The 11,778-nt window shown below is 49.3% G+C and overlaps 1 protein-coding gene across 6 annotated transcripts in view; it reads left to right on the top strand.

Moving 5' to 3' along the window:
- The window catches only part of FAM219A (family with sequence similarity 219 member A), a 55,702-nt gene extending 44,396 nt beyond the window's left edge, over positions 1-11,306 (top strand). For 2 of the 6 annotated variants that reach the window (XM_058695072.1, XM_058695070.1), the window contains exons 2-6: positions 3,678-3,777; positions 6,770-6,872; positions 7,097-7,177; positions 7,786-7,840; positions 8,394-11,306. In XM_058695072.1, the coding sequence (XP_058551055.1) occupies positions 3,678-3,777; positions 6,770-6,872; positions 7,097-7,177; positions 7,786-7,840; positions 8,394-8,552 (498 nt within the window). In that variant the 3' untranslated portion in view covers positions 8,553-11,306. The remainder of the gene's footprint in view (positions 1-3,677; positions 3,778-6,769; positions 6,873-7,096; positions 7,178-7,785; positions 7,841-8,393) is intronic. The other 4 variants (XM_058695075.1, XM_058695073.1, XM_058695071.1 and 1 more) reach the window with 3 other exon arrangements.
- The last annotated feature ends 472 nt before the right edge of the window (positions 11,307-11,778 follow it).

Genomic DNA, 11,778 nt, shown 5'->3' on the forward strand with positions numbered 1-11,778 from the left:
AGTTTAATAATTTCCATAATAAAACATTTTAAAGGACCAGATTGGATTAGATCAATGGATTTTTGAAGATTTTATTTTTTTAATTTAACTTTTTATTGTTTTTAATTTACATGCAAATTAGTCAACATATAGTGAATGAAGATTTTATTTTTAAGTAATCTCTATACCCATTGTGGGGTTTGAACTCACAACCCCGAGATTAAGAGTCGCATGCTCTAGGGGCATCTGGTTGACTCAGTTGGTTAAGCGTCTGACTTTGGCTCAGGTCATGATCTCATGGTTCGTGGGTTCGAGCCCTGCATAGGACTCTGTGCTGACAGCTTGGAGCCTGGAGCCTGCTTTGGATTCTGTGTCTCCCCCTCTCTCTGCCCCTCCCCCACTCATGCTCTGTTTCTCTCTCTCTCTCTCTCTCTCTCTCTCTCTCTCTCAAGATAAATAAACATTTAAAAAATTAAAAAAAAAATACAGTTGCATGCTCTGCTGACTGACCCTGTCAGGCATCTCAAATTAATGGATTTTGGGGCGCCTGGGTGGCTCAGTCGGTTAAGCCTCCGACTTCAGCTCAGGTCACCATCTCACAGTCCATGGGTTTGAGCCCTGCGTCGGGCTCTGGGCTGATGGCTCAGAGCCTGGAGCCTGCTTCCGATTCTGTGTCTCTCTCTCTCTCTGACCCTCCCCCGTTCATGCTCTGTCTCTCTCTGTCTCAAAAATAAATAAACGTTAAAAAAAAATTAATGGATTTTAATTTTTTTTTTAAGCAGGAGAACTGTTTCTCCAACCAAAATTTTACAGAAAGGCTAGTATATAAATGAAATAAAAGAGTATCTCCATTCTCCATACTCTTGCTTCGTTCTTGGACTCAGCCCTACCCACGGCACAGGGTTCAGGGAACACAGTTTAATGAAAATCACTGGACCAGGCTAACTCTAAGGATTCTCCTAGCACTTTTGCCTTCCTCTAATTATACTGGCTTTGCACTGGCCATTAGCCTATATATCCTGTCCCAGAAACAGTGAGACTGGGCTATTAATCATTTCTGCAGTCTGTGGAGAATTTGTTTGAAGGGTTGCAGAAACATGGGTTGCTGTTAGAGATGCATTTCAATGTCTGTCTCTGCTGAGTGTTTAATAATTTTGCTAATCCTCACTCTAGTTCCTGGATCTAGCTAACTCCTGTCAGATGTCCTTGGGGGGCATTTTAAATTCTCCCTGATTTCTTGGAGCCAGACATTTCCTTCTGCCTGGATTTTCTCTGATACTTAACATTCATGAATATTTCACATTTAACCTGATTACATTTCCATGTGATGGTCATGGTGCATTGACTGTATTTCTCAGGGAAGACATACAGGAAGCCCACAGTAAAGGCTTGAATTTTCAGGCACAGTGCCAGATATCTTTGTTCTTGCCACTAAGATGGCCTATCGTGGCCAGTGACAGGTGAGATGCTGTATGGTGGACTTTGCACAGGACTTCTCAAGCTTAGGGTTCTGCACCCTGGCTTATAACCCAAAGGAACTGGTGGTTTCTCTCAGGGATCAAAAGCCACCAAGACCTGCCCAGTGGTGGCAAGGACCAAATGTGGCTCTCTGTGACCAGAATTGCTCAACAGCTTCCCAGGCCCCACTAAAACTCTATCCTCTGCATAGTCTCCTTCCAATGTTACCATTTCCATCTAGTACCTCCAGCCCGAGAGAAGCAACTCTGATGAACTCATCTGGACTGAAGAGGGAGAGGTGTCTGAGGGGTTCATGTGTTTAAAGTCAGCCCCAGGGAAAGGACAGTGAGACTTATATGGATTGATGGGAGCATTACAGAGAAGATGCATGATTGGGAAGTCCATAGATTTAGAATGTTAATGCAAACTGTAGAAGACATCAGGGCTCCCCAAGGAGAGAGTGGTGGGCTGAGGGCAGGACTCTGTGGAAGAGACAAAGGGCTGTGGGACAAGATGAAAATGATGGTTAAGGAGGCAACATGAGTGAAGGAGAACAGTGTCCTCAAAGCCAGAAGAGGAAACCATATCCAAATGGATGGGATATGTGTATCATGTGAGAAGTGCTACAGAAAAAGTAATGTGACTAAGGAAATTGGAAAGGTGCCAATGCTTCCCTGGTAGGGTCCCTCAGGCATGTTTATTGGCTTTACCCTTTAAGAAGCCATCAGTCTGCTTTGAGAGTGAGTCCTACCTATGGCCTAAGGGGAAAGCCAGAACCCAGCTGTCAAGTCTTCATGCCCCCTGCAGGTAGCACCTCAGAGCTGTTTTGGCTGCAGAGAGGTATGTCAGGACCACTAGAGGCCTGCTTCTCCAAGTTTTCAGGGGACAAGGGGACAAGTGCTATCCATAAGGAGTCTCTCAAGAAGGAACTGAGACAAGGAAGCAGAGAATAAAGGATTGGAGAGGACTGCAGCATGAGAAGTTGCCTGAGATGGAGGCACTGCAGCACCCCACTTTTTCTGAGCCCTGTCCCCTACAATACCAGCTAAGGGGTGGGGGTCAGAGTAGAGGAAAGAGGCCCAGGTTCTGCCCTCAGGAGCTCACAAACCACTGTGGTGACAACAGCCCATCCAGGGTCTCTCTGGATGGCCTGAAGGAACACAGGCAAGGCCAAGATTTCCCTCCCAAACATTCTAGACTTTTTCTTTTCCCCTTGATGACAAGCATGTTTTCATCCCCCCATCTCATTCTAAATGCAACAGAAGCTACCATAATGGTTATATGTCCTTCCCTTGCTGGGTCACTCAGATCCCTGAACCTGACACTGTAGGACCAGTCCTGGGGCATTCTACCTGTCTGTCTGCTGTCTGCATCTCCAGAAGCAGAACAGGCACAGCCTTGGGTACACTGTGCAATTTTCAGACCTTGGGCATACCATTCTTTAGTCCTAGGCAGTTTCTCAGGGAGAATGTGAATGAATCCAGCCCCTTCCAACGGACTAAAGCAGGGTAAGCCAGGGCCCTGGACCTTGTAGTAGAGGTTTGGCATGTTTTAGAGGAAACAGTGAGGCTGGATTACTGAGCAGCATAAGACTAACTGGTCACCAGCTAATTTGCTTGTTATTCATCTTCTAACCTACCATACCCGGCCAACATTTCAGGTTCTCCAGGAGATACTGTTTAGGACTTATCTGTGAAATGGAGAAGTCCTCATGAGAATTCTTTTTGTCCAGTGGCTGCAGCCTTAAAGTCTGGCCTGGCTTGCCTAGTCAGTTCTCTGGATCCTGTGAAGGGACTCATACAATGCTAGAAAAAGAAAGTCTATCTTAGGGAGCATCTACTCTGACCTTTATCCAGACTTAAACTCATAGCAACTTGAAAATACCTTACCAAACAACTGCATAAGAAGAGCTCTGAAGAACAGGGCAATTAGTATGGGAGGTTGAACAAAGAGATCCTGTGGGTTAAAGGAATCACAGTAGGCTTTCTAAGAGGAGGCTGGATCACACAGGACTTTGAAGAAAGACACCCAGGTGAGTGTAAGTGGGGCTGAGATTCATGGCTCTTTACCCAGTTCAGGGTCTTCCTTCCAGGGTGTATGGGTCTGCCCTTCCCTCCTAAAATCACCTGCCTACTTCCAGGGGTTAATGCCCCCAAAGTATGGGTGGGAGGACCAGCTTCAGGGCTGAGAGCAGCCCCTTTTCACTTCCTAACAATTCTGTCTCTGCTTTCTCCTCACAGGACCCAGCCGCCGCCTCCATCTCAGACGGGGACTGTGACGCCCGGGAGGGTGAGTCAGTAGCCATGAATTACAAACCATCCCCGCTCCAAGTGAAGCTGGGTGAGTGTGTCTGGGGGGTGAGGGAGCTGTGGGGAGTGGACAAGGTGCTCTGGGCTGGGTCTGCAATGAGGTGACACAAATAAACCAACTCAGACTAGATGATTCCAAAACTCAAGTCACCAAGTCATTGGCACTACCAGACACCTTATCTCCTGCAAGGCAAAGAAGGAAGTCATAGTCCTCTGCAGTACCTGAAGCTCTAGGAGGCATCTCTGAGGCCAAGAAGACTCCAGGTGTTCCGGGGATAGCTCCCATGGAACCCCAGATAGAGGATTAGAAGTTCCACCAAACACTACACAAGGCTGGGAAGAAGCTGCCTTAGAAGCAGGGTGTCAGTTACTACGTTTAAGGGGTAGAAAGGAATAAGGATCCCAAAATCTAGAAACTGAGATCCTCTCCCCATTTCTTCCTCACCCATCCAGAGATCTCAAGGTCTAGCTGGCTCCTGTTTGGAGGGGGGTTTCCCTTGGTTTTTCAGTAAGCCCAAATATCTCTGTACCCCCTTACCCTTGGGGGTTTATTTCATGTCCACTCTGAAATCAGTCTCTGTTGCAGCCTGCTTCTTTGAAGTCACTTGGCTCCCAAGCACTGCCCCTACCTCCTGCAGCTGCTGTTCCCACTTCACCCTACACCTAACACTGCCTTTCTCCCTTCAGGGACCAAAATTTTGTTCACCAAAGGCTACTGCTATAACAGACTTACTAAAGTTTGGTTTCATGAAGAGAAATTACAACACAGTGCATCCAGGAAGGAGTTTATAATTAAATACAACATATCAGTATCCTTCAAAACTTCTCTGCCATCCCTGCCATCCTTTTGGCCATTTTCTCCTCAGACTCCAGCTGCCCGCCAAATACTGGACCTTTCCTCGGTCCTGGGAGCCTTTCCCCATTCATTGTAAAACTTCTCCCTCTGTAGCTGCCAGAACTCCTTTTCACAGAATACTATTCTTTTATTCAGCTTTGGGGTTTTTGTTGTTGTTGTTGTGGTGGTGGTGGTGGTGGTGGTGGTGTGTGTGTGTGTGTGTTTGGTGTATTTTTGTTTTTGCTTTTGTTTTGTTTTTGTTTTTTACCTTGCTTCTCTCATTCCAGACTATATCCAGGGATCTCCTCATGCTGTTTTCCTAAACAAGAGAACAGTTCTCTCAGTGGAATTTGTTCATCTTCCCAAGACACCAGACTCAAACTGCAACCAGTTTTATTTGTTCATTACTGTTTAACAAGTATTTTAACTTCTCCTTTTACTCTCCCTCACCACATTCTCCTTCCCAGAGACAATCATTCTAAGCCTTTTTAGTTTTTCTTGTTTTATTTTCTATTTTAACACAAGTGGTATCATACTGTACACATTTTTCTAAAACATTTTTTGTTTCTGTTTTTCACTTAATGCCTTGGAGCACCTGCCAATGTCAGTATATAGAGATTAAGTTCACACTTTTTTTTAAGTTTATTTTTTTATTTTGAGAGAGAAAGCACGCACACATGCACACTCATGAGCAGCAGAGGGGCAGAGAGAGGGAAAGAGAATCCCAAGCAGGCTCCGCACCCAGCACAGAGCCTGATGCAGGGTTCTATCCCACCACCATGAGATCACGACCTGAGCCAATATCAAGAGTCAGATGCTTAACTGACTGACCTACCCAGGTGCCCCTAACTTCACACTTTTAAATGGTTGCACAGTAGTCCATAGTTTGGTTTTTCCAGTTTATTGTTTGCATTTTTTCACTATTTCAAACATGCTTTTAAAATAACACTTTTTTTCCCCTCCCCATTATGTTACCACCAAAGCTCCTCATGAAAATTCACGACCTCATCCCAGTTGGACTCACGATAATCACCACTGGGAACTTTAAGGCAAATTGCACCCCCTAGAGTCATGGAATGGTAATGGCAGCTGCTGCCTGCTGGAAAGAAGCTGGGAAAAAACTGGAATCAGATGAGCAGTGGCAGAGAGAGGGTCAGAGACTGAGATATGAGAGACTAAGAGACATGGAGATCAGGGGAAATTTCAGAGTCACAGTAGCTGGAAATTCCCATTCCATCCTTCCTCTCTGGAGCTAGTAGTTATTTTATGAGAGCTTTCCCCTAGTATCCCTCTCCACTCATCATCCCTTTTTCCACATCTGGGCTTAAGATGAATAGGAAAAGGTAGACAGGCCTCCTTCAGGACCCAGGCAGCTACTGGCTACTGGTAACAGTGCCACATACTAGGCAGAGGGTCACCTGGTGACCAGCTCCATGGATCTGGTAGACTCTAGAGCCTTGGAGAACTCAGAGGCTGGCACCACAGTCAGAAGTATAGCCAGAGGAGCCCCCCAGCCTCCTGCCCCTCACCCAGCTAGCCACATTCTGCCCCTCTCACTCAACAATTTCAGTTGCTCATTTGGCTTCTGCATTAATGCCAAACTCCTGTCTGGCATTCAAGGCCTTCATGCTCTGGGTTGTAACCAGAGCCCCCAACCCCTTAGCACAGGACCTAAGACATAATGGTGATAGATGGTTTTTGAATAAATGCCTGAGTAAATGTATCCTAATTTTCTAACCTGACCTCCCTCCAACTTCACTCCTCCATCCCATCTGGACCCATACTTATTCTCTTCACTTCTAAATGCATTTTTGTATATGCAATCCCTCCTTCTTAAAATGCCGTCCTCTCTCCTCTGCAAGAAGCCTTGACTTCTCCATCCTTCTCCTTCATCACTCCCTCTCCAGCCTTTCTTTGGCATCAAGCACACACTAACTGCCCCACATTGGAGTATAGCTCCTGGAAGACAGGAGTCAGCCTCTTCCTGTTGCCCCTCACTATCTGCCTCAGGTTGTGCAGGGCCAAGTACTGTCTCCACCAAGCAGCAGGGCCTGTAGTTGGGATCCCTGCCTCAGTTCCTAGAGAAGGAAGGGGTTTCACAATGGAGGCCCAGCCCAGCCAGCCCTGAGCAGTGAGGTAGGGTGGCCCTGGGAGCAGGACACAGCTTCCTTCCCATGTTCTCCTGCAGAGAAGCAGCGGGAGCTGGCCCGGAAGGGCTCTCTGAAGAATGGCAGCATGGGTAGTCCCGTCAACCAGCAACCCAAGAAGAACAATGTCATGGCCCGGACAAGGTAGAGGCCCCCCAATCCCACCTGGACCCTGCCAGTCAACATTTATGTCTGCTGGTCCTACGCTTCTCCTTCTTCCCTCCCTCCTCAGTCCCAGTTCCTCTCTGAGAGGAGAGTCTCAACAGGATCCAAGGGACAGGGGGGAGTGGTGGGTCAGGGCCTAACCCTGTTCCTCACCAGGCTACATGCTCCAGTTGCCAATCCAATCCCCTAAATTTTCTACCCAGGCTTGTCGTCCCCAATAAAGGCTACTCTTCGCTTGACCAGAGCCCAGATGAAAAGCCACTGGTCGCCCTTGACACGGACAGGTGTGTATGGGGATGTTGGGGCAGCCAGGCAAGCCACAGAAACTTGTGTGAACATACAAGTGGGCTGTACAGGACATACCTGCTATATTGTCAGAACAATTGGGTTGTTCCTCAGATAGCCAGGAGCTCTCCAAGGATGAATCCTCCAGGGAATGGAATTTTTTATCTGGAGGTGGGAAGAGCAGAGAGAGGAAAAGGGGATTGGTACAGTCTGATGCTATCCTGGGACAATTGATCCAATAGCTGCCCCCTTGAATAGGCCCTGATTCGATGTTCCCTGCTGCTGGGAACACACATGGCTACACTTGAACTTTGGGAAAACCCAACAAGCTATGGGAGGTTTGAGACTAGAAAAAAGGTGAGAGGATGGGGGCAAAGTGTGTACAGCTCTATTTAGGAGGAGGTTAAGGGTGGCAATTTTAGAAGGGTGGGGCTAGGGAAGCTGAGCATTTGTGCGGCAAGCACAATTTTTATTTAAATCTGTTATTTGAAAGCATAGGGGAGGGGTATTAGGTATTGACTAATGGGTTAGGAGGTAGGATGCAGGGAATTTTAATATTTAATATCAGGGAATCACTACCTCTCTGTCTTCTTTCTTCCACCACCAGCGATGATGACTTTGACATGTCCAGATATTCCTCTTCTGGCTACTCCTCTGCTGAGGTGAGGCCCCACTCCTTAGGGCCCTCCACACACCTGAGCAGGACCACCTCCATCCAGAAAAGGGGGTGCAACCAACACCAAATCACACCCTGGGGGGAGCAGTGGGCAAAGCTAGGTGGAGCCTCATGGGGGTGGGGCATAATGGGGCAGGGCCTGGGGTGGGACAGTGTCCAAAAGAACCTGGAGGCTGTTAAAACACTGGCCTCAAGTGTGGAGAGCCCAGTTTTAGGGGCAGGGCTTGAGCCTGGGGTTAGAACAGGGTTATTAAACAGAATGGAGTGTGAAATACAGGCTATGCTTTATGGGGGTCAGCCAAATAGAGACAGAAGTTGCCCCAAGAATGGGATGCCCTTTGTAGAGAGGTGGGGCGTCCAGGATGTACCTGTAAGAAGTGAGACCAGAACTTAGGCTGGGGCCTAAGGAGTGGCAAAGCCAGGCGTTTCGGTGATCTGGGATGGGACTGAGTTAGGTGCAGTTGGCCTGGGGATGCAGCCGGCTGTGGGTGGTGCCTCGGGATTGCCCTGAGCCTGACCTCCCTCCCCTTTGTCTACAGCAGATCAACCAAGATTTGAACATCCAGCTGCTGAAGGACGGCTACCGGTTAGATGAGATACCTGATGACGAGGACCTGGACCTCATCCCCCCCAAGTCCGTGAACCCCACCTGCATGTGCTGCCAGGCCACGTCCTCCACCGCCTGCCATATTCAGTAGCGGGCGGGGCATTTGCGGCCGCCTGGGGCAGGGCCCCCGAGGGTCAGGCTGGACAGGGTAGGGGCCAACCCCTCCCCAGCTCTTCTGCCTGTCCCCGGCCCTGTGCCCCCTACAGCCGCCAACCTCGTAACAGTCATTGCTTCCTCCTATGGTAGGACGTGTACCTCTGTGTGTTCATGGAGCCGGAGAAACCAAAACCGGGTCTTTCTCCATCCCGGGGGGCTGAGGAGCGGTGGGGGCTGTTTGTTCAGTTACTTGGGGGACCTTGCCCAGCACCCTGCCCCGCCTCCCCAAAGCTGTAGTGGGGTAGGGGAGAGAAAGGACTAGACATCAGGGAGGACAACACTAATGAGTGGGGGAGGGATCACGAAGCCAGGGGCTTGGCCCCACCCCAGTGAAGCCATGAGTCCCCCAGCCCAGCCTGACAAGGAAAGGGGCTGGGAGGAAGAAAGGTCCAGGGCTGTGGGAGCAGGGCCCAGCACCTCAGAGCCCCTTCCACATGCCCCCTGCCGGCCCATATAACTTTTTGTGTTTCCCCCTCATCTCCAGATGGGAAGCCTGGCAAAGCTGCCCCATCCATAGAATCACTGCCTTCTTCCTCCTTTTTGCCCCATTCACCCCATTCCTTACTCTCTGGGTCATGGAGGAGGGTAAGGTGGGCCTTAGAGATAGGCCAGAGTTTGGGGTGATATGATCTGTCCTCACCCACCCCCCAACCACTGCATCTATTTCTCTGCTGACTCCTCCCATCCCCTATGCTTCTGTTCATTGGTCTCCATCCCAGCCTGGAAGCCGGAGGTAAGGCTGGGCCCCAAATGCCCCATTCCCATCTCTCTCTAGCCCAAGATCCCAAAATGCTGCTTCCTAGTAAGAATCTTCAAGGAAGCAAGTTTAGGAGAATATAGTGGTTGCATTGCAGGTTTACGGTAGGGAGAACCTGGCAGAATGGGTGTGTGTCTGAGGCTGGCAGGGCATGTATCTGTGTCTATGTGTTGGGAGAGGTCTGTTTCTGTCACAGATGTGAGTGTCCATGGTGGGGAAGTGACTGTGTGGTCTGTTAACAGTGTAAGAGGCTGCTCAGCAGTGGACTGAGAGCCCTGGACCTGGAGTCAGAGGCTGGGGTTGTGGCCCTGGCTCTGGCACCCTTTCTGTGATCTTCAGCAAGTCACTTGTGTTCTCTGGACTTCAGTTTCCTCAACTGTAAAATGAGCAGTGTCTGAAATTATTTTTAAGATCTTTTCAAACCTAAAGGAATTTCTTCATAGGAATTTCCATGGAGGTGTGTAGGAAGGTCTCTATGTGTCTTTGAATGCACCTCATGGGCATCCTGAGTTGTATGTCTGTGTGAAAAGGAGAGGGGAAGTTCCTAAGGGACCTGTGTATGTTTGGGATCTTTTTGGGAATACATGTATGTGTGTCTGTGAACATGTATGTGTGGGAGGGTATATGTTGTGTGTGTAACTGTGCAGTGTCTATGAGTCAGAATGTGTGTACTGCTGCTTCTGCTGCTGGTGCTGGTCGGGGGGAGAGGGCAGAAAAGCTGAGGATGAAAATCAAGAGTGAGGAGGTTACCAGGCCCACCCACTACTCCCCACCCCCGCCAACTGGGCAATGTAGACCTGCCCCTGTGTGAAGAAAAATGAAAGCACAGATAGCCTAAGACTGCTCAGGTTTCATGCCCACAAGCCCCATATCCCAGGACCAGGGTATACACTCCCCATCCCTCCATGCTGACAACCCACACATGTTGGTGTATCCACTCTCATATGTACCACTCACGTGCTGCAAGCATGCAAGAGGACACATGTACAGCCCACTCCCTGGATGCCATTCCTGGGAGATGGGAGCTGAAGGAGGGGGAAGGTAGTGAGAAGAAAGAATGAGGCTGCTGGCTTAGGAAGGGTAGCACCTCTCTGCGCACCACACCTATGGACTGCCAACTCCAAAGTTTTGAGGTGCAGCTCTCTACCTTCAGTTCCTCCAACCCATCCCTACCTCCTCTAGCAGCGACCCTGGTTAAGTGGTAAGAAAATGCCAAAGGGAGGCAAGAACAAAGAAGGCACTTGCAGGGCCTACAGGGTTCGTACTGGCCCCCATCTGAGCCTATCTCTCCCATCCTGGTCAGCATCCCCATCCTGTCATCTGGGCCCCAGAGCCAAGCTTCCTACCGCTACTACCATCACCCTGGGCTCCCTGATTCACACTTCTAGAACATGGGTACCTCCTCTTTTCTGGACAGGGCCCCCATGAGGGCTCATATAGATTACTGCCTTTGCTGCTGACTTGCTCTATGACTGGCCCACTGCTCAACCTCTCTGGCCCTGAGAAATCAGGGAAAAGCTCCCTACCCACAGGACATACTAGTTCCCTGGCAGGCAAGGGCTTCCAACTGAGGCAGTGTACAAGTGGTGGAGAGAAGTAGGAAGCTGGCAACCAGCACCTTCTGGGTCTAGGAGAGTGTGTGGTTCCCTCCTTCCCTATCTGGGATGTTGGAGGGGAGGAATCGAGGCCTTAGCTTGCCCCCCTGTCATCCTTCCCCCTTGTAGATACTGCCTTAACACTCCCTCCACCCTCAGCTCTGGCTGCCAACCAGCCAGGTTTCTCCGTGCTCACTAATTTATTTCTAGGAAGGTGTGTGGAAGACATGAGCCGTGTATAATATTTTTTTTAACATTTGCATTGCAGTATTGACCATCATCCTTGGTTGTGTATCGTGTAACACAAATAATGGTATTAAAAGCATCAAATAAGCCAGCCTCAGCTCCCTACCTGGGTTGTGGGCAAGGGGAAGGTGGTCTGGGAAGGAGAGAGAACTGATTCTCTGAATACACATTTCACTCTGCCTCCACTCATGGGTTCGAGGCCAGGCCTGCCACTGACCTTCTACATGACCCTGGACAAGTCGCTTGATGCCTCATAACCTCCATTTCTCTTCATCAAAGTGAGAAGTTTGGCCTAGAAGATCTCCAGAGACCTTCTGAACTCTTGGGCTTGGAAGTTGGGCTTTTTTAAAGAGGCTTGAGGCGGGGCGCCTGGGTGACTCAGTCGGTTAAGCGTCTGACTTCAGCTCAGGTCATGATCTCGCCATCCGTGAGTTCGAGCCCCGCGTCAGGCTCTGTGCTGATGGTTCAGTGCCTGGAGCCTGTTTGGATTCTGTGTCTCCCTCTCTCTCTGACCCTCCCCCCCCCCAACCCCATTTATGCTCTGTCTCTCTCTGTCTCAAAAA

The sequence above is a fragment of the Neofelis nebulosa genome, chromosome 12 (genome assembly GCF_028018385.1).
Source record: "Neofelis nebulosa isolate mNeoNeb1 chromosome 12, mNeoNeb1.pri, whole genome shotgun sequence".
Classification (NCBI taxonomy): Eukaryota; Metazoa; Chordata; class Mammalia; order Carnivora; family Felidae; genus Neofelis; species Neofelis nebulosa.